At 47.5% G+C, this 23861-nt stretch overlaps 1 protein-coding gene across 1 annotated transcript in view; it reads right to left on the reverse strand.

Moving 5' to 3' along the window:
- ADAM19 (ADAM metallopeptidase domain 19) overlaps window positions 1-23861 on the reverse strand; it is an 88528-nt gene that overhangs the window by 10013 nt on the left and 54654 nt on the right. Inside the window, exons 9-21 of the mRNA XM_059917588.1 lie at window positions 20675-20841; window positions 18650-18734; window positions 17824-17963; window positions 15548-15725; window positions 12198-12287; window positions 9621-9816; window positions 8207-8315; window positions 6765-6969; window positions 5949-6026; window positions 5727-5835; window positions 4544-4688; window positions 3620-3704; window positions 3104-3328 (exon numbers count right to left, since the gene is read on the reverse strand). Coding sequence (XP_059773571.1) covers window positions 3104-3328; window positions 3620-3704; window positions 4544-4688; window positions 5727-5835; window positions 5949-6026; window positions 6765-6969; window positions 8207-8315; window positions 9621-9816; window positions 12198-12287; window positions 15548-15725; window positions 17824-17963; window positions 18650-18734; window positions 20675-20841 — 1812 coding nt within the window. The remainder of the gene's footprint in view (window positions 1-3103; window positions 3329-3619; window positions 3705-4543; window positions 4689-5726; window positions 5836-5948; window positions 6027-6764; window positions 6970-8206; window positions 8316-9620; window positions 9817-12197; window positions 12288-15547; window positions 15726-17823; window positions 17964-18649; window positions 18735-20674; window positions 20842-23861) is intronic.

Raw genomic sequence — 23861 nt, forward strand, 5'->3', positions numbered from 1 at the left:
CTTGTAACCCCTGCACCCAGTCTCATCCCTCTGATCATAATGCCGCTAGAGTGAGCCTTTCATTCTTTAAAACTAATTTTTTAATTAAAGTATAATATACATAAAAAGAAATGAGTCATAAATATACAACCAGATGAATCATCAGAGTGAACACACCTATGTAAATCCTCACCCAGGTCAAACAATGGAAGATTAATAGTCTCAGAAGCATCTCTGGGCACCCTTCCAGGCACTGTGCCTCCCTCTTGCCTAAATGTAGCCCAAAGTGAGATCCCTGTAGATGGCAAATCTGTAGGGAAATTTCCCTGTAGATGGAAATCCCTGTAGATGTCACCCATGCTCCACCACTGCCCTGTTCCCATCAAATGCAGACCAAATTCCTAGTCCATGACTATGGCACAGTCTGGCCTCCCCTGGCTCTCCAGCCTTTCATCATAGCTCCATGGGCCCCGGGCAAAGGGGCCTTGAAGTTCCTTCCATCTGCGGGCTCTCTCCATCACAAAGCTTCCCTACCAGCAGGTCCCTGGTCCAAGAACCTCTCCCACCCCTCACAGCCTGCTCACCCAGCAGGTCTCAGCTCAAATGTCACCTCCTCAGGGAAGCCTTCCCAGATTTCCCAGACTAAGTCAAGTCCCGCATAACTCTTTTTGTAAGCATGCCGAACCTCTCCTTCATAGCACTTACCACGACTGTCACTACATGTATACCAGTCTCTTCCCCAGCAAGCTGTGAGCTCTGTGAGGCAGAGATGGCATCTGCTTTGCTAACCACTGCCTAGTACAGAGTAGAAGTTCATACACATTTGTAGAGAGAATAGAAGAGGTTACGAAGCTTCACCCTCCACCTCTCCAGAGTGGTCCGTGTCACCAAGCTAGGAGGTGGTGGAGCTGAGATCTGGAGAGCGTGAATTCCCCCAAGGCAGGTGGTATCTCAGCTCTGAACTCCAGGGCCTAAGCCAGGACCTGACACACAGGGTGGTGAAGGGTTTGGAGTCAGCCCTGGTTGCAAGTCCTGGCTACTCCACTTACAAACCGCCACCTTGGGGTAGCCCCTTCAACCCCGTGAGACACAGCTACCCAACACCGAAAATGAGGGCGGCAGAAACTCCCTTCTTGGAATGGTTCTGAGGAAGGGGGCGGCGCCCCGATTTAATCCCTGCCGCCTGCTCAGAGAAGCTGCCTCCCACTCCCCGCCCTTGAGAAACCCCCTCCTGGGCCTGGGGCCCAGCAGAAGCCGTGCTTGGCATCTGTGTTTTGGGGTAGCTCCCACCGGCCAGGTGGCCCTCTGGGCTCTGGATTCCCGCCAGCAGCCACCAGGGACAGTGGGAGTCAGGGCAGGACGTGGAGCCTCCAGGCTTCCCGTCCCCGCAGCTGGAGACCCCTCCCCCAACCCACTGCTCGGCACCTTGGGGTGAGGCTGACACCAGCTCCACCGAACAAGCCTCCAGTGTGGGTTTTTTAGGACCAGTGGTTTCAATGGTCTGCTCCCTCCCTCCCTCCCTCCTCCACCTCTGTTCTTCCCACACCCCTGTCTGCACGTGGCTGCTTTCTCCCCTCTTCCTCCCTTTCTCTCCTCTCTCCTTCTGTTACGGGCTGAACTGTGCCCGCCCCCCAAAATTCATACGTTTCCGCTCTAACCCCCAGTACCTCAGAATGTGACTGTATTTGGAGACAGGGCCTTTAAAGAGGTGACTATGTTGAAATGAGGCCGTTAGAGTGGGCCCTAATCCGGTCTGACTGGCGTCCTTATAAAAGGAAATGTAGACACACAGAGAGACATCGGGGTGCACGTACACAAAGGAAGGACCATATGAGGACACGGGAGAATGCAGTCATCTGCAAGCCAAGGAGAGAGGCCTCAGAAGAAACCAAGCCTACTGGACTTCCAGCCTCCAGAACTGTCAGAAAATAACTTTCTGTTGTTTACGCCACCCGGTCTGTGCTGTCTTGGCCGCCCGAGGAGGCCAACGCACCCTCCGTCTCCTCGTCTCTCCTCTACCCCTCCTGCTCTTTTTCCTTTCTCCTTCCCTCTTCTCTCCCTGTCAGTCTTTCCTTTCCCTTTCTGCATGGAATTTTCTATCCCCCCGCTGCCCCAGATGAGAAAAACGGGAGAGTAGCAGCTTCGCATCATCAGAGAACCAAGACTGATGCTCTCGGCTCTGCTAAACCACGACACTGCCATGTCCCAGGGACCCCCCCACCCCCGAGACCTGGAGCCAACCACGGTCCTTAGGGGCAGAGACAGCCTGGGCCCCAGGGAGCCCTCTGGACCGTGCCCGAGAACAGCAGTCCCAGGAGGAAAATGGGCAAGTCCCCTACCCCACCTGAGGGGGTCCACACCCAAAAACACACAGGCGGCTCTGGAAGGCACCACGCCTGGCCACCGCCCTGGAAACATGTGTGTCTGCGCTACAGGAACTTCTGCCAGAAGGTAGAGCTGGAGCCATCAGAGCTTAGACACGTCGGGTGAACAGGCTGCTCTGCTTCCAAACAGCGCCGGTGGCGGGGGGATAGCCCGGCCCCTGCTCACCCCTCCCGGAGGCCCGGCCCCTTGACCAGCCTCCCAGACGAGCGAGGCAGCACCATACGTCCCTCAGTGAGACTTCCCAACTAGCGCAAGATACCGAGAGGCACAATTTGGTGGAATAAGTACTATGACGAGAGAAGTACAGAGGCACCAAACTCAGGCTTGGGGGTCAGAGGAGGCTTCTTAGAGGAAGTGGCATCTAAGAGGAGCTCTAAGGATGAACGAGAGCCGGCCATGCAAAAGGAAGTGTATGTGGCAGAGGAAACAGCATTTGCAAAGGCCTAGGGGAGAGAAAAGAGACCACGGGGAACTGAAACATTAACTGAACATTAACGTTTGGGGTGGAAGGTGGGTCGTGGCTTGTCACAGAAGAGGCCAACCAGGGAGGAAGTCCTCGGTAGTGTATTTCCTCACGCTCATCACCCTCACGCTCTGTGTGCCCTGTATCTACCAGAAGGCGGAGAAGGCAGCCAGCCCATGAGTCGGCAAGCTCCCTCTTCCCAGCCTCTGTCATTCCTCGTGGCTGACGGCCTGAAAAGTGATGCTCCCGGCCCAGGGTCGCTGAGAAACCACTTACCTGGGAGAGGATGCACTTCGGTGCGGGGGGCACTGGCCGGCTTGGGGGAGGCCTCCTGGATGATTCTTTCCTCTCTACTGGGGGTCCGGCCCCTGGGGAGTTCCTAGCAGTCCTGCTGAGGTGCGCTGGCAATGGCGCAGGTGGGGACCCACCGTGCAGATAGTCCGCAGGGGGCCTGGGAGGAGGCTGGGAGGGCTTCCGTAGGGTTTCAGGGGTGTTGGTCACCTGTAGGCATAAGACGAGGAACAACGCCTGAGACACAGGAACCCTTAATGCACTTAAAAACTCAGGGGTGGTCTTGTGTGTCTCACTGGCATGCACAGAGGCCTAGGATCCCAGAGGTCAGATGCAACGTTTAAAGTCATTAGGGGATGGCAGAACCAGCTGGCCATCTCTCAAGCCAAGAAAGTGTCTTTTATCACCAATCCCGTGGGCCCACAGAGGCGCTTAGGAAAATCTAGCAGAGTCCTGAGGGACAAAGTTAAAGTAGCAAAGTTCATGGTGCAAAGCCCTTACCTTTCGCTTGCCCTGGGGTGTCTGCAACTTGAACGTTGGGTTGGCGTGGCCAGTTCCACTGTTCTGAGACACCCTGAAGGGACAACTAGTAACAAGGAAGGAGAGGGGAAGAGTAAAGGGGGTGTTGTTCATTGAGGATCGGTGCCTGACATCCCTCTGACCGGGGCAGGGCTGTGAGCAGCTCAGTCTTCCCAAGTCTGCTCTGGTGGAAGTGGGATGGGTCCTCCTGACCCCCAGCTCCCTAGGCGTGGAGACGGTGGCCAATGGAAAACTCCCAAAGAAAGACAATTGGCCTCATACAAAGCAGAGTGTTCCTCAGCACCTTTCCTTCACCCTTTTAAGACCTTTCTCATCCAAGAAGACAAGGATGTCACCAGCCATCAACCAATCTCCCTCAGGCATCGTTCCAGGAGGACCTGGGATTTAAAATCCCCTCCTGAAAAAATGTCATTTAATAGAGGCCTCAGAGACTACACACCTTCAATATCCAAAGGAATGAATCGCTTAGGAAAAAAAATTACTCTGTCTTGAGCTCATGTCCAGCCACCCCTGTGATTGACTTGAGCTAGTCGGTTTTTCTCTGTTGCCTCAGTTTCCTGCCCTTTAAAATGGGGAGCAAATCAATTAGATACACGCTAGCAAAGAGATTTCATTTCTATTCCAACTTGAATTGGTTGGGGCATTCTGCTGAGAAGGATTCTGAAGTGATGACCAGGCTCAGCCGAGCTTACTGATTAATAAAAATCAGCTAGTAATGTCTGCCACGGTCAAGGAGCACGGCAGCAGCGGAGAGGGCGGTGTGTACCTGGCATTTGCCTTCCCCGAATTAGACCCACCACCACCAACTTTTTCACCAGGTACTGCTTACGGAAAGCTCTGTGATCTCCAAGTGGACCCCAAATCCTTCACGGCACCGCGTCATACCTGAACTGTTGCCTCAACTTGGAAGGGAGGGCTAGGGGCTTGAGGTAGCCCAGTTTGTTGTTCTGTTTACAGCAGTGGTACATCAGCATGAGGACCGCCAGCGCAAAGATGGCCGAAAACACTCCGGCTACTACAGGACCAGCACCTTCCAGAAATAGAACCCAAGTGAAAGACTTAGAAGCGGTCTGAGCTTTAGCTGTGGATTTCAAATAATGTATTCCTGACACTCTTCAGATATTTGATCTTCATTTACTTTGTATTACTTACTTTAACTTAAAAACTATAATAAAAAACACACATTATGTCCCACTGGGAAGCCACTAATATTAGCTTAAACAACCAGGTCAACTTGCTTGGCACAGATCTCATAATAAAGCTTCTCTGGCCACTTCTGCCTAATTGAAGAGAGTGCCTTTTAAGGCAAGGAGTTTCAGCTCTATTATTATTTACCACTAGTTTTCAGCCTGAATCATGATGTTCCTGGACACAAAGCAACCAACACAAAACACTGAGAGTCATAGATTGATCTAAGATTAGAACTTTCACACATAATCCACAATTGCACATTTGGTTTCACCGAACTGCCTCAATGTTCTCACAAATTATAAATCTAAATGTACAAAATATATATAGACCAGTGACACACTACTTTTATGTTTTATATGTTGAGGTTTCTTCCTTGGGGAAAAAAAAAAAAGTTCTCTATTACTTTTTAAAAGCTTGGAAACCAAAGAGCTAGAATCCCTTAGATTTCCACTAAAAAACTGTAACATTATCTGAGTTTCTGGTTCCTCATTTGAAGCTCTGTTCATCCAAGGAGATCTGAGCCACTATGATGTGCCCTAGGTTCACGACTATTTTTAAGTGGCCGAGAAGGGGTAGTCGCCACCACCGCCCCCCAGAAAGAATGTGATTATTCAGTAACCTGTGGTCTGTCTTAATCTCTCTCTAAGCAGAACCATGCCCCTCAATAGAAGGGACAGAGGAAAAGCAACTGAGGCTGAGCCCCACATCAGGCTGCTAGCCTGGGCCACTCCTCCCACTCGGTCCCTCTTGTTCTCTCATCTACAAAATCAGGATAGTGAGGCTGACTCATTATCTCTCCGCATCATGCCACCCGCCCCCATGGCACCCACCCCTCCTCACAAAGGTGGGCAGAGGCCCACGCAGGCCGGGCACTCACTCTCGGGGGGCATGGGCCCGCTGTCGATGCTGCCCCCTTGGCCCGGTGTGTTGCAGAAGGGCGGGGCCCAGCCCCCGAAGCAATGGCAGTTCTGATTGTTGTTGCAAACCTGGAGCAAGGGCAGGGCAGAGGCGTCAGCACCCTGGAGAGCTCTGGCCTCCCATAGGGCCTGCCCCCTCAGACACCATGGCACAGGAGCCCCAGAACCCCGGGCACGCGTACCCCGTGGCCATGGCACTTCTTCCCACAGCCTTCTGTTTCGAAGAACGAGGTGTTCCTGCACTGCCCCTCGAAGCAAATCTGTAATGAGGAAGAAGCCGCTCAGTACAACGGAAGGGACACTGGTTGGCAATTAGGAGACTGGGGTTTTGCACTCAGAACTGACGGGACTCAAAAAGGCAGCCTACTTCAGGTTATTACTGTGAAAAATTAAAAACAACCTAAAAAGCCAAGGACAGGCTGGTAGTTAACTAAATTCTGCTATCACTTGTGTGATTAGGGAGAAAAAACCAAATATTATATTTTTAATAAATATGTGTTATTCCACTCTATATTACTATATGTTGGTGATATGTTAATTACTTAATTGTATATTAATATGCACTAATTGAAATATTATACTTAAAAATAATGACCATGGTGACAGCTGTCTACTTTGTGCCAGGTAGTATACCAAGTGCTTCAAATGTTTTTTATAACATCATTCTCATAGTTAACTCTGAGACAGCGGCCATTATTTTCCCCAGGCTTCCCTGACTCCTAGTCTAGTCCATTTCTCAATTCATAAGATAATTAATGATGAGGACAAAAGAGATAATAGCCAGCCTTCTAAATGGTTTACAGGGATTATCTCGTTTAATCCTTACAACAATTCTATGTGGTGGGTCTTGCTCTTACTAACATGCTTTATAAAGGAAGCAAGCCACAGGGCCAGAGAGGTTGGGGAAGCTGGGACTTGAGCCCAGGCACCCTCGCTCCAGATTCACACTTTAGTCACTGCAACCCAGCGACTGAGTGAGGCTGGAGAAAGGGACTCACGTGGTTATGGCCACATTTGGTCCCGGTCATCACCAGGCCTGGGTCCAGCATGTCACCCTCCTCCTCGGGACCTCGGTAGACGTGGGTGCCCCGACATCGGATCTGCCTCCCGTTCATGATGATGGTGGTGTCGATGGGCACTGCATTGGACTCCAGGGGCCGGGCCTCAGAACTCTGACACTGGATCTTGCCACACTTGGCATCTCTGGGCCCGAGAGAGAAGGAGGGAAGGAGATGGAATCAGAGGCAGGGGAAGAGCTGGGGCACCAAAGAGCTTCAATCTTTCTTGACCAGGACAGCAGGCTTGGGTGCGGGAGAGGCAGAAGGGCAATGCGTGTGCTGTAGGGACTCAGCAGGGAAGACCCCATGTGGACTGAGACCAAGGACAGGACGCTAGATCCTCATGCCCAAGCAGATCGAGGCCAGAGAGCTGGCCTTGGGGAGTCCTCTTTACTGCAAGGACAACTGCCTGACCTGAGCAACCTGCCCCCTTATGCTCCTTGCGTCCCCATGCACTCGAGGGCTGCAGCCAGAAGCCTGGTGTCATCCCCAACTTCCCATACTCCCTCCCTCCTATATACCTACTCTAATTCACACCTCCATCCTTTCTCACCTGGACACCAGGAAACTGTCTCCCTGCCTCCAGTCTTGCCCTATAGGAGTCTAATTTCCAAACTGCTCTCAAGCCAAAGTCCAAACGCCCCTAGCCATGCATTCGAGGCTTCTCATGATCTGGTCCCTGCTTAACTAGCTAGGCTCATTTCTCAGCAGCCCCCTCCCCACTGCACCCCAACATTATACTTTAACTATATCAAATTGTTATCAGTTCTTCCTACCAAGAATTTTTCTCTACTCATCTCTCTGCCTGGTACACTCTCCCATGTACCAGCACCATTCCCCATCCTGTTGAACTGGATAATTTCTCCAAATCTCAGCTTAGGCATAACTTCCTTTGGGAAACCACCTCAACCCACTAAGATTGGGTCGGGTGGCTCTCACCATATTTCCATTATTACACTGTATTGTTATGTTCCATGTACTCAGCACAGTATCTGCCACATGGTAGACCCACAGTAGATAGTGGATGGGTAGGTGGGTGGATGGATAGATGTTTGAAGTGAATGAATGAATGGGTGAATAACAGGCTATTCAGATAAGGGTATAATTAGTACCCTGTGGAAATGACCCAAGAGGGCTGATGCCCCACCCTACTATAAGAAGGTCCCAGAAGGAGGTACGACCAGCTTTCTAGGAAGCACTGCCATCTGCGCCCTCCCTCTGACTTCCTTAGGGCTGAATGGCACATTGCCAAAAGGGCCTGGAATAGATTTATTTAAAGGCCTAGTTTGGGGCCAGCCAAGCTGCTGAGAGGGCAGGAGTGAGGACAGAGTAGGAATTGCTTTGTCACCCTCATCTCGTGGGGTCTGCCCTATGGTCATCACCTCATGTTGCACTTCTTGTGTTTCCCATTCATGTCCTTCCCACAGTTTCCAAAGGTGTCCCCTGCCACATTCACCTTCTCGAAGCAGAGATCAGGAGCAGGCCGGGCTCCTGGGTGGGCAAGAAACATTTATCAGTACACTAGCCAACGTTAGTGGAAGTCAGAAGCCCCCGAAGGGCAGAGCTAGCCCTTGGCAAAATCAGAAGGTTAAGAAAGTTTTAGGGGAGGGAATATTCAGCCTTTTCTTTCTTTACCCCTATCAGTTATTCGACCCCCACCTCCTCAAGACCTACTCGTAGAAAAAGGTTTTACATCAGTTCTTTATACCTTATTGAGGTTTTATATCTGTGGGAGGTTTGTATGCTAAGCCTTCTCTCTAATGAAGAAGCCCTGTCCCATTTCAGGTTTTTTACTAAAGGTAATACCTGCACAACATTTTAAAGAATAAAGCATGTCTTTCAGTTTTTTCTACCTAGTCATTCCAGTTCCTACTTTCCTACAACCTGGTGAAGCAATCTGAATTAACAGTGTATCTTCTAAAGATAATTTTATTTATCTCTACCGTCTAGATACAATTCTTGTGTATCTTCTAGAGATAATCTATCTAATAAAGAGTGGCAGCATAGTCTATTCACTGGTCTGCATCTTGCATTTTTCACTTAATTTATCGCGAGAGGTCTTTTTTTTATTCAGTACATACAGAGCTGCCTCCTTTTATTCAGCTGTATAGTGTCCCAACGTATGGAGGTACCAGAATTATTTTAATTGGTCCCTACTGAAGGATTTATAGGTTGTTATTGGTATCACTAACAATGCTGCAATAAATATCGTTGTAAATCTATCTTCACATAAATGTGCAAGTACAAATGTAGTTTTTGTACTACTACCTACGGAGTAGTATGGATGAGCCCAATGACAGGTGCACTTAAAATTCTGGTATCTCCAAACAGCTTTCCATTGGGTTTGTACCTACCTGTTTTCCCACATCCTCCACAACTATATTATTATTGTTCTTGTTGTTATAGTTATAGTATTATTATTACCTTATTATATTAATTCTTCAGTCTTTGCCAATATGATACATGAAAAAAATCCCATCCCATAGTTGTTATAATTTGCTTATAGCTTAAGGCCATTTGCATTTCCTTTTCTGTCTCCATCCTCTGCCATTTTTGTTGGATTATTCTTATCCACTCACCCACTCTGAGAATTTAAAGCATCAAGGAACTAGGAAGAACACTGCCTACTGCCTCTCCCTGAAAGTCTACCCTGAGGCAAGGGGATTGAAAAAAGGTAATATCTGGAGATGCTGTTTTAAAGCCAAGGATTCTAAGCTACCCAGAGTGCCTGAAGGGGGAGGCTGGCTAGGAAGCAGTGGGGTGGGAGGAGGGCCATTCCCCCCAGGAGAGCCTTACCAGGACCCCACAGCTGCTGGCACTGCTCCTGGTAGGTGAGGCACATGCCGTTGTAGCAGTAGGCCTGGCCACCCTCGCAGGGGGTGCCGTCCATCTGGTAGAAGTTGGTGGGGCAATGGGGGGACTTGCCCGTGCAGAACTCCGGGAGGTCACACTGCCGCGCCTGCTCACGGCACAGTGTGCCAGGGGCCAGCAGCTGAGCCGAGGAACGAGAGGGGAAAAAGAGGTCAATCTGCCACCTGCCCTCAACCCTCCCAGCAAGGGCTCATGAGCGTCACTCCCGTGGAACAGAATTTCCCATTACCATTATTTCAGAGTGCTTTTAACATGACCTTATTAGCTCAAATCACCATCATTCATCTAATATGAATAGAGACTTAGGGTTTCGAGGTGTTTTCACAAATGCTAAGTCTACATAGCAGTCTTAAGAAGTAGGTAAAAAATAATATTTATGCAACAATTTACAGTTTACTAAGTGCTTTAGTAATAACAGCTACTTTATGGAGCTCCCACTTAAGTGCCCAGTGCAAATATTACTTCATTTAGTTTTCATGATAGTCCTATGTAATTTAATTATCCCTATTTTACAGATGACGAAACCTGAGGCAAAAGAGGTTAAATAATGTCTCCAAGGTCTCATGGTTAGTAAGTGGCAGAAGAGCCAAGCCCACTAATATATATGTAGAGATACACACACACAGAGTAGCATTCATACATCTTTGAATTTACAAAGCACTCTGGCAATAATACATCCCCATTACTGAGCCAAGCGCCAGGCTAAGTATGTTACACATACTCAAGTCATGAGATCCTCACAATATCCATGAGCTAGATATACTGCTATTTGCCTCATTCTGCAGATGAAATAACCTGATCAATAGCACACCTTGGGCAACTGGTAAACACTGAGTTTCCACTTGAGTCTTCCAGCCTCCCAGGGTGGTCAGGGTTATTAGTACTCTTCCCATCTTACAGATAAAGAACCTAGGCTTGGATGGGTAATAGGCTGCCCCAAATCACACACAGGGCTTGAATTGAAGGTCTCAGACTCCAAGCCTCTTCTTTTCCCACACACTTCTCTCCAGGAACTCCTTTCCAAGATCCAAGCTGAAACCCCGGGACCGGGAGATGGGCGCTCTCCACACTCACTCTCAGGCCTTAGCCTGAGACTCGAGGACCTGACCCAGCTAGCACAGCCTCCCTGGGGGACTCTGGGTGTATCCTAGAGTCAAACCACATGGCGTGGGAGTTCCCCTGAGCCAGGCAAGGAGAGCTACGTCTGAGAACAGCGCCCCTCCACACTCCCGGGGGACTCCACGCCACCCACAAGGCCCTCCCAAGACAGAGGCAAGAATGGGCCAGCTGAGCAGCTTTCTGACAGTCTCAGTTCAAGGGTGGCCTCAGGATGCATCTCTCCACCTGAGAGCAAGATGGAGGGGAAGATGACCCACCCTGGAGCCAGCCTGCCTGGGTTCAAATCCCAGCTCCTTAACCAGCAGTAGGACTTGTGTTTATGCACCCGTGAGGGTAATAACCCTCTCGTGGTTATTGCTAGAAGGTCATGCTGGAAGGAATGTTCTAATAAATTACTTGAACAGTATGTGGAACATAATGAGCCCTCAGCAAGTGGTAGGTGGAAGCACAGTCCACAATCCTATCCAAAACCCTGGGACCAGATGGATGTCAGACTTTACAGAGTTTAGAAAGCAGACACTACACAGATGTACATATATATGTGTGTGTATATATATATACATACACATACACATTAGATATGTATGTTATATAACCCACCAGCAAGGCCTAGGATTATACTTTATAATCACACACATTAATATTTCTGCAATGAAATATAATATTCACTTTAAGTGTGATTTTTTTTTTAAGACTATAATTAGACTCATGTCAATTCAGGTCAAATTTTGCCACCGTTAAGTTAAAAAAATTTTTTTGAGTTTTCAGAACTTCCTAAATTTCAGAATTATAGATAAGAGACTGTAGACCTATAGTAATATTAGTGGTAAAAATGATGTGATCTTTCACACCAATATTAAGAGAGTGGGCTCCAGAGTCAGGTAAACCTGGTTCAGCCTCTTCCTGGCTGTGTGATCCCAGAGAAGCCACTTATCCCTTCTGAGCCCCAGTTTCCTCATCTTAAATGGAGGATATTAATACACATCTCATGGGGCTTTTGTAAGGATTGAATGAGATGACATATATAAAATTCTCTGTACCATGCCTGGCACCTAATAAGCAATTCATTAATGTTAATCAAAACTGTGATGAAGATTATTATGAGCTCCAAATAAAATCAAGCCTACTCTTTCTGGACACTTTTCTTTTTTTTAATCTCCCATCTTCCAGGAGGCACACACAGCCCTCTGGGATGATCTGAACTCAGTGAGGCCCAATATAGAAAAAAGTAAACTTTGTTCAAGGGCCCTTTCTAGCTCCATGTTTCTGAAACTTTGATGCCACCACTTCCCCAGGATAGAGGCTGAATCCGGGCCATTACCCCCCAGCAGAGTCTTGGACTGTTAGGTCAGAACCCTGGGCAGGGAGGAAAGGGCCACTTACCTTACACCGGTGACAGCAGGAGCCGTGGGCACACTCTGCCCCCTCTCTCAAGGTGCAATTAGAGGCATTGCAGCAGGGGTTATCACATTCCTGGGGAGGCAGTGAGAGTGGGCATGAGCCTCTTGGGCAGCAGGGCAGGGAGACAGGGGACTAGGCAGGGTGAGGGCCTTTACCCCCTACCCTGCCCCACAGGCCCCTGGGAAGTCTCCACCAAAAAATCACTTTATAGCTTTATCATTAAGGTAATACGTATACATTGTAGAAAATATACATATGCATAATCATCAGTAACACACAACTTGACACAACTACATTTTGCATTTTTCTAAGCACTTTCCTATACACATACGTAGACATATACTCATTTTACAAAATCATAGTATCCATACTGCTTTTAACTTAACATAATATGCCCATTTCTCCTTGTAATCATGGATTCTTCTAAAACATGATATTTAGCATAGTATTATGTTATATGGAAATTCTGTGATTAGTTTTTCTCATCCCCAACACAACATCCAGAGACCATGTCTTCTACTGCTGCCCTTCCTGCCCCCCACACTCCTAAACCTTACTATCTGATAAAAAGAGGCCATCAGGAGTCAGGGCATGCTGGAACAACTCCTGAACAATTTATGTCAGCCCCCGGGCCTGCTTCCCCAGACTTCTCTTGCCATCTCCTGCTCCTCCTCAACTCTCGCTGGCCTGGACCCTTCTCTAGGGGTTCCATGCTCTCCTCTCTTCCTTCCTGCCCTACGGGTCCTGATTTGCTGACATACAGCATGAGATTTAAAAAGATGACAGGACTTCCCTGGTGGCGCAGTGGTTGAGAATCTGCCTGCCAATGCAGGGGACATGGGTTCAAGCCCTGGTCTGGGAACACCCCACATGCCGTGGAGCAACTAAGCCCGTGAGCCACAACTACTGAGCCTGCACTCTAGAGCCCGTGAGCCACAACTACTGAGCCCACACACCACAACTACTGAAGCCCACGTGCCCTAGAGTCCACGCGCCACAATTACTGAGCCCATGCGCCGCAACTACTGAAGCCCGCACACGCTAGGGCCTGCGTGCTGCAACTACTGAGCCCGCATGCTGCAACTACTGATGCCCACACGCCTAGAGCCTGTGCTCTGCAACAAGAGAAGACACCGCAATGAGAAGCCCGCGCACCTCAACGACTGAGCCCACTCGCTGCAACTAGAGAAAGCCCGCACGCAGCAATGAAGACCCAACGCAGCCAAAAAATTAATTAATTAATTAATTTTTAAAAAAAAGATGACGATTATCTACAAAACAGAAATAGAGTTATAGATGTAGAAAACAAACTTATGGTTACCAGGGGGTAAGGGGTAGGATAAATAGGGAGATTGGGATTGACATATACACACTACTCTATATATAAAATAGATAACAAATAAGAACCTACTGTATAGCACAGGGAACTCTACTCAATACTCTGTAACAGCCTATATGGGAAAGGAATCTAAAAAAGAGTGGATATATGTATACGTAAAACTGATTCACTTTGCTGTACACCTGAAACTAACACAACATCGTAAATCAACTATACTCCAATAAAATTAAAAAAAAAAAAAAAAGATGACGAGATGCCCAGTGACTCCGAATGTGCCTATCACACTCCTACTATAGAGACAGGCCCATCCATGGGTCCCTCACAGCAGGATTAGGAGGCACAATTATGCCCATTTCACACAAGGGGAAACCGCAACTCAGACAAGTCCAGTGGCTGGTCAAGGCACATACCTGGCAAGTGTTGGAGCCGAATTCAAGCCATGTCTGCCTGGGGCCCACCCCGTGCTTACTAACCATATCATAACCGTCACTGTCCAGGTCTGGCTTGTTGGAGAGACACATGCCACCACCTGACTACAGATGCTCATCCACCTGTCTCCCCCTCAGAGAAGGAATAAGGGGCACTTTCTTTCCATGAATCTCCTACCACCCTGGGCTCCAGGGACCTGTGTTCCTTCCCCTCTAGCACACCACGTTTCTTCTCACCCTAAGGCACGGTTCCTCCTCTAGCTGAAGTGTGCCTTGGCCTCGTTGTGCTTCTCGCTAACGCCTACCTCAGCCTTTGGCTATGGGGTCAGAGGTCACACTCCCACCTGAGTAGGGCAGTTCCCCTCACATTACATATACTCCTAGCATCATGCCATTGGCCCTCCTAGCACTTACCACAGTTGTATTTATACATTTTTGCAATTATTTGGTCAATGTGTGTTTCCCCCACTGGACTATACACTCCATAAGGACAGGGACCATGTCTATTTTTTCTGCCTATCTATTTTCCTATCCCTGGCACATGACATAGTACCACATACTCAGTAAATATTTGTTGAATGAGAAGCTCCTCTGAATATAAGCCAACTGGCCAAGCCCACTCACAGGCTGCTCTTCAACCCCACCGGGCCCTCCGTGATAATACAACTCTCTCCTTTCTGAAGGGTCTGGGCTGATCTCTTTGAACTCATGGTGGTGCGGATGGTGAGCCTTTAACTAGTTCTTGTTTTATTATGAAAGTTACGTGCTGGCATTAAGAAAAAGTCAAACCATAGAGAAGATTATAAAATCAAATAGTCTTTTCCCACATATACAGACCCTCAATCTCACCCGCATAGTTTATTCTGAATACGTAGAATACTCAAGCATTCTCCCACACATTATTTTGCATGTTAACCTACATATTTTCATCCTTCAAAAAACAGATATGAAACTATTCAGTTCTGCTTTCTGCAGAACAGCAAGCATCTGTTAAAAGTGAGAGAGCTATGCTGTACGCCCACCACTCTCATTCTGAAGATTATAAGGAAGGAAAGAGCTTGTACACCAAGAGCTCTGCTCCTTCTTCCTCCTAGAAGCCCCTTTCAGACTTGCTGGTACTTCCTACATCCCCTTCCTTTCAATCATCTCTTCTCCAGGCCAAACAGCATGAGCTTGTTGTTTTAAGCATCCTCATAAGGCCCAGGTTCAAGTTCATATATCCGGCTGCATGGCCTTCAGAATAAATTCAGTGCAGCTGGAGGGCCAAGGAGGCCACCTGTGGCTTCACTGGCAAAGACTGTGGTTTCCGGGTAGACCTGATGCTCACAAGGAGCACTCCACCCCAATCTGGACATAAACAATGTCAACTTCAAACCAGGAGGGTCTATAGAAATGGTCCATATTTAGGGCTTACTCCCCACATCTTATTTGTGATGGGGTCTTTGACAGCCACGTGTATGCAGGAAATGCCTAGGACTAAATTTTCGCTTGCATTCTCTTTAACCTTGAGATTTGAAGCCAATGCAAATTCTTCCCCTCCCACTAGCACCAGCACAACACCTTACCTCCTCCTCCCCACAGTCACATTCTTCCCCATCTTCCAGGTACCCATTTCCACATCTCTGGCCTCCATACAGCGTCCTGGTGTCTGGCATGTTGGAGAGACACATCCCCCCGCCTGACTGCAGATACCTGTCCAGCTCCTTCCTGTTGCATCTGTTGAACACTCTGGGAAAGGGGTGCCTGGGAGAAGAACAAGGTTGGAATTAGCTGGGAGTCTGAGCATCAAGCAGCCAGAACAGCATCAATCCTGCTGCCCATGAGGCTGATTCCAGCTGGACTCAGACCCCTATAGTCCCATGCACATATATTCTGCCCCCCCTAGAACATCACCTGTACATTAACATTCTAAGAATTAAGAAATATTAACCACCCCATAATGCCTTTTTTCTCACGCTCCATGGAGGATTTACTTGAGAACTTGAAGCAACAATTTCACCCGTTTTCATGAAGGAGTTGCAATAAATAAAGGATAACTAGTGTGTTACAACAGGTCTCTTGAGCCTTAGAGCTGAATAAAATTCCAGCCAACCCAAACTCTTCCTGAAGCTGATATTAGATGGAGATTTTCTTAGAACAGAAGACCAGGCCCAAAAAGGCCAAGTTCAAGGGTTTAATTTCTTTGTTGGGCCAGTGATCTGATCTCTGTTCTAAGGATGCAGGCAGCACTCCAAACTCAACCAGCTAACTCACAAACACATGGTCTTTATCACAAGAATATGAAAGGTCCTGGATCCCGCTACTGGGAAAAAGAGTTAAAAGTCATACACTCTCTGGCGGCAGGTCAGTACCACAATTTGGGTCTATAAGGGAAGAGTTATCCTGATCCCAATTCTCTAAACCAGCTAAAGGTTAAACACTGGAGGGTTTTCTTCAGTTGTCAGGAATGTCACAAAGAACTTGTTACTAATAACTGTTAAACTACTAAAATTTGTGAACAGCTTAAAAACAAATTGGAGTAGTAATTAATATAACTCTCTCAACCATTTGTCTACAAATATGCTTTTTAGATTGAGAGAGAAAGAGATGGACTTAATGGTGAGCTCACAGGGATTTGAGCATGACCCATGGAGTTGTCCCCTGCATGTCAACATCATCCTTTGTGTGTCACTTTCTCTGAGAAGTGAGGAGAAAACACTGGACACTGGAGCTCCAAGAAAGCTGCATCTCCTATCTATCTATCTATCTATCTATCTATCTATCTATCTATCTATCTATTTATTTAGGCTGCGTTGGATCTTCATTGCTGCGCACAGGCTTTCTCTAGTTGCGGCAAGCGGGGGCTACTCTTCGTAGCAGTACGCAGGTTTCTCACTGCGGTGGCTTCTCTTGTTGTGGAGCACAGGCTCTAGGCGCACGGGCTTCAGTAGTTGTGGCACATGGACTCAGAAGTTGTGGCTCTCGGGCTCTAGAGCGCAGGCTCAGTCGTTGTGGTGCACGGGCTTAGTTGCTCCGCGGCATGTGGGATCTTCCCAGAGCAGGGCTCAAACCCGTGTCCCCTGCACTGGCAGGAGGATTCTCAACCACTGTGCCACCAGGGAAGCCCCTGCATCTCCTCTTGGAGACACACCATTCCCTAAGAAGCATAAGCAGACCCTAACGGTTTGGGGTGGGAGGAACACAAGCTCCCACCATGGTGCCTTCTGAAGAGTGACTAGGGTCCCGGAAGAACCCAGTGTTCTCTGCTGTCTGAGTCCAGGCACTGACTTTTAAGCAACTCCAGAATTCTCTTTCAAAGGTTCTGGTTTAAAGACCCCTCACGACTACAGGGAGATGGAGCTGCCTTGTCCTTATTCCTTGTGGTAAACACAGCCTGTAAATTCCCTGAGGAGTCACTGTGGGGTGTGTGATTGCTCCCCTTCCCTTTCCTTGTTCTGGAGGCTCAGCGCGTTCAGTCTGGCCTGAGGCATAACAGCACTGATCACACTTCGTTCACATGGAGGGATTAAGGATTGTGGCTGTTACAAATGGGTTCTCAGCAAAAATTCATGAAGTGGAAAAGACACACGTGGTCATGCCAATTTTATAGCTAAAGAACCCCAAGACAGAAATTAATTATATCTAAGGTTACACCACACCAAACTTCCTGCTAGAAACCTGTGCTCCTTCCACACGATTGTTTTCTTGGTCTTCTTCCAATGCTTTTGTTGTCAAAACCCCCTTTTTCTTCACTGCCCCCGTTAGTATAACAGAGGCTCCCTGGGCCGGGAGCAACACGGGGGCCTCACTGGCCTCTCGTGCCTGGCTGTCCTCCCCATCCTCACCTTCCTCCTTAACTCACCCGGTGGCAGCTGCCATGATGCACCCACCATCAGCCGCGCTGGCGGAGCAGCAATCCGCGGAATCATGGCTCATCCCGAAGTTGTGGCCCATCTCGTGGGCCATGGTGGCAGCCACGCCAATGGCATTCTCAGAGTGGTCCTGCTCAGGGAGACAGTTCAGGTCAAGGACATCTCCCCGCTACAGCCCTGCCTCTTCTTTAGCCAAGCCTCACAGCCCTCCACTGATTATACCATTGCTGTGCGTACAGGCTTTGTGACCAAAGCCCGTGCTCTTAACTACCCTGCTGCATCTGTCAATAAATACAGGTGGATAGAGGGGTGGACAAATAAATGGACAGCAGCCTCCTTGCTGTCTACTTCACAGGTCAGACATGAGTAGTCCAAACACTCTCACAAAGTCAGAGAGAACTTCAAAAGAGGGCAATAATTTCCTGTGACTCTGAGACAGGCTCTTGTTCCATAAAGATATACAGAACAACACAAGACTTCAGATTAAAAAAAAAAAATTTTATCTCTGTATCTTACAATTTCTCAGCCCCTGGTCTGGAACATATAAGACATCTAGTGATGTATGATTAATGTAATTGCTTCAAGGTTCTCCTGAGCTTGAAAATTGGGGATAAATTACAATAAATGAAAATTCATCCCTGAGTACCTCCACCTCTTAGAACTTAATGCCTTCATTTTAAACAATTGCCCTTCTTTATGTCCAACCTTCTTTTTTCCTGCAACAGTTAATATAAAATTATTTTTTAGAAGATGACCTCCTGTCTTGTGGGGCAGCTCTCCACCTTCTGCAGCATCAGTATATTGGCTGAGACTCACCATGTTGACCCCTCCAGACTGGTACACAGAGCACATGGCCATGAGGGGGGCCAGGCCGATGGTGGTGCCGTGGAAAGACATGCCCCTGCAGGAGGGAAGGAGAGAGGGTGATTGGAGTGGGGACCGAGAGGGCTGTTTCCATGTGCCCAGGAGTGGGTGGCCATCACGGCATTCCCTGGCCCTGCTGACATTCCCAGATCATTCCCAAGGGGAGAGATCCCACTACTCTAGGCCAGCTGGACAACTTCCAGGTCACCACACCTCTCACTTCCTCTCACCTACTCTCTCACTGCTCCAGAGAAACAGAAGAGAGAGCAAAAGGTCACTTCTTCCCACAATATGCCCATAGCCCCATTCCCTGGAAGGAAATGGGCAGGGCTTGCAAAGCTGCATCGCATTCCTGCCGCAGAGGAAAAGGTCAGAGGGTGGGGGATGAGGGAAGGGTGGCACAGGTTCTGATGCTGAAGTGAATCATGCCCACTTCCGCCAGCTGCCAGGGTGCCCTGCCATATCCCTGGCTCTGTGGTATGTGTATGGGGAGGGGGGCGGTTAGGGCAGCAGCTGTGGGGGCTGATGCTTCATTCCTGCATCACTCTGGGGCCAAGGAAACAGATGTGTCCCATCAGGAGCCTCAAAAAGTGCAGCTGGGTGCAAGGAGAAGCTGTTTCTGCCTTTGTTTTGCAACTGTGCTCCTAATCTGCCAACAGCCAGCTACATTCCCCCAGTTTAATACATGCTTTTCTCAGCTGTACGCATCCAGGGCAGGGGCAAAGGAATGAATAAAATACCAGTGTTTTCGTGCACGCCACAAACATGAAATTCATTTAAAGGATCTACAGGGAAGTTCATTACATCATGCTTTTATATCTCTGTGTTTGTCTTCTTACTTACACCATGATATCTTAGAGAGTCAAGGCTGTCTCATTTATTTTGGGGTCATTAGAACTTAGCATAGAATCAGACACATAGTGGGTGCTTAATACATGTTTGTTGAACTCAAGGCATGTTTATCTTCAGAGAAACAATCTGCAAAAACGTACATGCAAATCTCTATGACGCCCTACTGGTTATCTGATAAACTCACACATGGCTCTGAGGAAGTCCTACTGGAAATTGGATTCAAGATCTTGCCCAAAGCAGAACTCCAGGCTTTCAAAGATCAGGCCAAAGTTTTGGTAACCAAAGACTCTTCCTAGGTAAATGTGCCATCATGAAGTAAGCACTCACTCGGGTTTTTGGTACAGCTATTTCCCCGGTCTCTTTTAAAGAGTAAACAAAGGTTTAAATGATTGTTGTTTCAGAGATATTTAGGAAACAGGAAAAAAAAATTTGGTTTTATTATGTATGTGCCTTTTGTTGTAACTTCCTGAGAATACCTTTGGAAGTCAACAATAAATACTAGATAATCACCACGGGGGACTGTCAAGGGCCACCACGACCCCCATCAGTTTCTGTTCTTTTCTCTCTGGGGATTGAACAAACTCCAACACAACCGCCCTCTCCCCCCATGTCTCCCTCCCCCCAAACACATCTTCCTGCACTATCTGCCACTTGACTGTCTCGCAGTCGGCCCTGAGCCCCTGGGAATGACATGAAGGACAAGCTGAGGAGGCCCCTCTCCTGTGCCTGCTTTGGGCGATTAACACCTGTTCTAGAACAAAGCGCCACAAAGATCAAGGTGAGCCCCTTAGAAAGTCTGTTTCAAAGCAGCCACGACCAACAGTCACTCACTTCCCAAATACACACCCAATTGTTTCAGAGACTCAACTAAATATGTCTAATTTTCTTATTTGGGTTGTAAACACTTCTTGGGATTGCTATGACTCAGGCTTTTTAATATTTTCCTGGATATACTGGGTACGGAGCACATGCCTGAGGAACACTTCGTTACCTGGACGGGAGAGTCAGGACGGCTTAGTGCAGCCAACCTTCAGCACTGGGGAGAAAAGGACGAACAGCACACGCACTGCAGGCAGGGGCTTTGCAGCCTGGGCCAAGGCAACACATATGGAAAAGGCTACTTACGTGATTAACTGTGCATTGTCATGGCTCTTCCGGGCGAGCAGCTTGCGCCTCCAGCTAAGAAATGACCAGAGGGTAGAGTACGGGTTCTCCGAAACTTCACACATATTCCCATGAGTCCACACCTCCAAGCCCACGAGGGCAATCCGGATATTCAAGGATCGGTAAAACTGAAAACACACACAGAAGAGTCACAACATCATCTGTCAACACCACTTGAGATTATGAGCCCCTTCCTAGCCCAAGCGCTCAGAGCACAGATTCCAGATTTCTCTTCTACACGTGCCTCCAAGGGGAGGAGGGAACAGGTGTTGCTCTTCACCTTCTCAGAAGGGGGACATCCTGAGACAGGCACGACATCCTAAGAGAGGCTCTGCCCCTGGTGGCAGAGCTGGGGTGACTTAGCTTAGAGAAATGGAGACTGAGATAGGACACAGAGTTGCTTTCAGACATGCACGGGGTTCTCGTGTGGAGAAAGGAGCAGCATTTTCGCACATGAGCCTAAAGTGGGGCTCAGTCTATAGGTAAAAAAGACAGGAAGACATTTCATTTCAAACAGGAAAAAAGCTTTCAAAGCGAGCTAAGCCACGCTGTCATCTATAATAAGGACCTTTGGCCCAGGTGTCTGGTACAACTATCCCTCCCAATTCCTTTACGGCCCTTATCATTTTTATACATGTCTAAAAAGTTCTCTTGTATATGGATTTTCAAAACAACTTTATTGAGGCATAATTTACATATCACAGAATCCACCCAAATATTTTAGGTGTACAGCTCAATATTTTTTAGTAAATTTACCAAGTTGTAAAGTGATCACCATAATCCAATTTTAGACTATTTTCATCACACCAAAAAGATCCCTCATGTCCATTTACTATCATTGTCCATTTTCACCCCCAGACGTGGGCAATCACTAATCCACTTTCTGTCTCCACAGATTTGCCTTTCCCAGACATATTCCATAAATGAAATTATACAATATGTGGTCTTTTGTTATTTCTTTCATTTAGCATGTTTCTGAGATTCATCCGTCTTGTAGCCTGTATCAGTCTGCCATTCCTTTTTATTGCTGACTAGTATTCCATTGTGTGGATATACTAATGGATTTATTGGAAGACATCTCCCACTCATTTTGAAAGTAAATGGGTGTAAATGAAATACATGTAGATAGATGTGCTTACTTTCAAAATTTCCTTCCCCATCACTGGGGGTTTTTGGGTTCTGTTAAGGATGCCATAAACAGGTTGCAAGCTTTAGGCTGCAAAGGTCCCAGATAATCTTCAGGATTTTGTCCAACCCAGAGATCCTGAAATTCTATAAACGGGCCTTGATCCTTGGGCTCCTTAAGGCTAGAGCTACATCTAACTTTCATGGCACAGTATCTTTCATCTCACACACACATAGCAGGAAGAGGGTTTTCCTTAAAGCGAAGTACTGGAAGGCGTAGGTACAAGGAATTCTTTGACTGGCCTACCCTAGAGAATACTGAGACAGCAACTTAAAAAAAAAAAAAATTGCAGGTGAACCTAGGTCACGTGAGCAGGAGATGCCATATTAATCCGAAAGTGGCAGGTACTGCCCCAGGTAAATATAACAATCATAGCACCAATGCTTATCAAGTGCTTTCTATGTATTAAGCACTGAGGCCTAGAGAAGTTCAGTAACTTGCCAAAGTCTCAGCAGGAAGCTGGCAGAGCCAGGATTAAGACCCGGATTATTAGACCTCAGAGTCTACTCATGACACTACACTGCTGAAGTGCTACCATATTTACACATCCAGAGAATCAACTTGCCCCCAAGAAACTGTGATGTAAATGGGCTCCAGATTCAACAGAGTATCAGTTGATTTCAATGGAAACTTTGATTTTCCTGTTTTGGGCCCGGTCAATCATTACAGAAAATAAAGGGTTTGGATTTCAATTTGAACTTGCTTCACTAGGGAGCTTTTTGAGGACTTAAACTTGGCTTTTTTTCACAGTTAAGGAAAAACATTTTTGATTCGGTTCATGATTCAGCTGATTGGCGCAGTACATTCCAGTTTTAGTTCCATAATAGTTCAGTTCAAGTAGGTGGGTCAGCAAGCCTCAGAGAAGTGAGTTTGCCTTCCCTAACCCCAGCCGGGAGTGACTAACCTCAGCTGCAGATGAGAGAACCGAGACTGCTTCACAGAGCAGACCAGCTGGCAAGGCTGGGGGCCTTCCAGCAAGGATGTGGTTTGCTAACGCCTCTCTTCTCCTTCCACTTTTCACCAGCACCCCTGGTTCTATCACCCAGACCAGCTGCAGAATCCACATAGGGAGACCCAGCCAAGTCTCCCACCTGCAGCATCTCCAGAACAATAGATGTCACATGGGGGATAACAGGGTCTACCCCCAGGGAAACAAGCTTTTCTTGTTTTCCCAGATGCTGAGTGTTTGGGTTGTGGGATCATTTAGATGTTATTGTTGAGTGAATTGAAGGCTAGAGAGAGGACTGGACTGTGTCCCTGGAGTCCTTCCTTCCAGGAAATGCCAGTGTTTGACTTTCACCGGGCACCAAACACTGACCAGCGTTTCCAGAGTCATCTACGGCAAAAACACAGGGCATAGACCTGCCCATCCAATGACTTCAGAACACTACCAAATTTGCTTGTAAATCCCTAAAAATATTTGTTCTCTTCCTTATCCTCTAATATTGAAAAAAAAAAAAAATTCCCCCTTGAGACCTCGGATCTAGGAATCCCTAGCAGGTCCAGAGTTACGGTTCAGAAGTTTTGTGAGTGCCCTGAAATTGTACAATAAATGTGATCAGACTCTCAGAGACCTGCGATCCCAAACATTAAAATCTACCTTTTAAAACTATTTACTACTCGCCTATCAAGAGGCCACGGTCATTCTAGGTTACCTCTTCTGCATTTTGCACTCTGTCATATAAACAAAGTCCCAGACCAGCCTATTCTAGTAAAATTCAAGACCAGCCTATTCTAGTAAAATTCAAGACCAGCCTATTCTAGTAAAATTCAAGAATCTGGGTCTTTCCTAAGAGCTTGTTTAAAAGAGCCTGACCTAGGAAAGTTAACCAACTGCACGGCTTTTCTAAGAGACAAAACCAAATGATTTTAGAACTGCTTTACAGATGGAGATTATACAGATTGACCCCAAACAACCCACTCCTCAACTTTTAAGGCAGGGATGAGGGGAAGGGGGTCAGA

This window comes from Balaenoptera ricei, chromosome 3 (genome assembly GCF_028023285.1).
Source record: "Balaenoptera ricei isolate mBalRic1 chromosome 3, mBalRic1.hap2, whole genome shotgun sequence".
Lineage (NCBI taxonomy): Eukaryota > Metazoa > Chordata > Mammalia > Artiodactyla > Balaenopteridae > Balaenoptera > Balaenoptera ricei.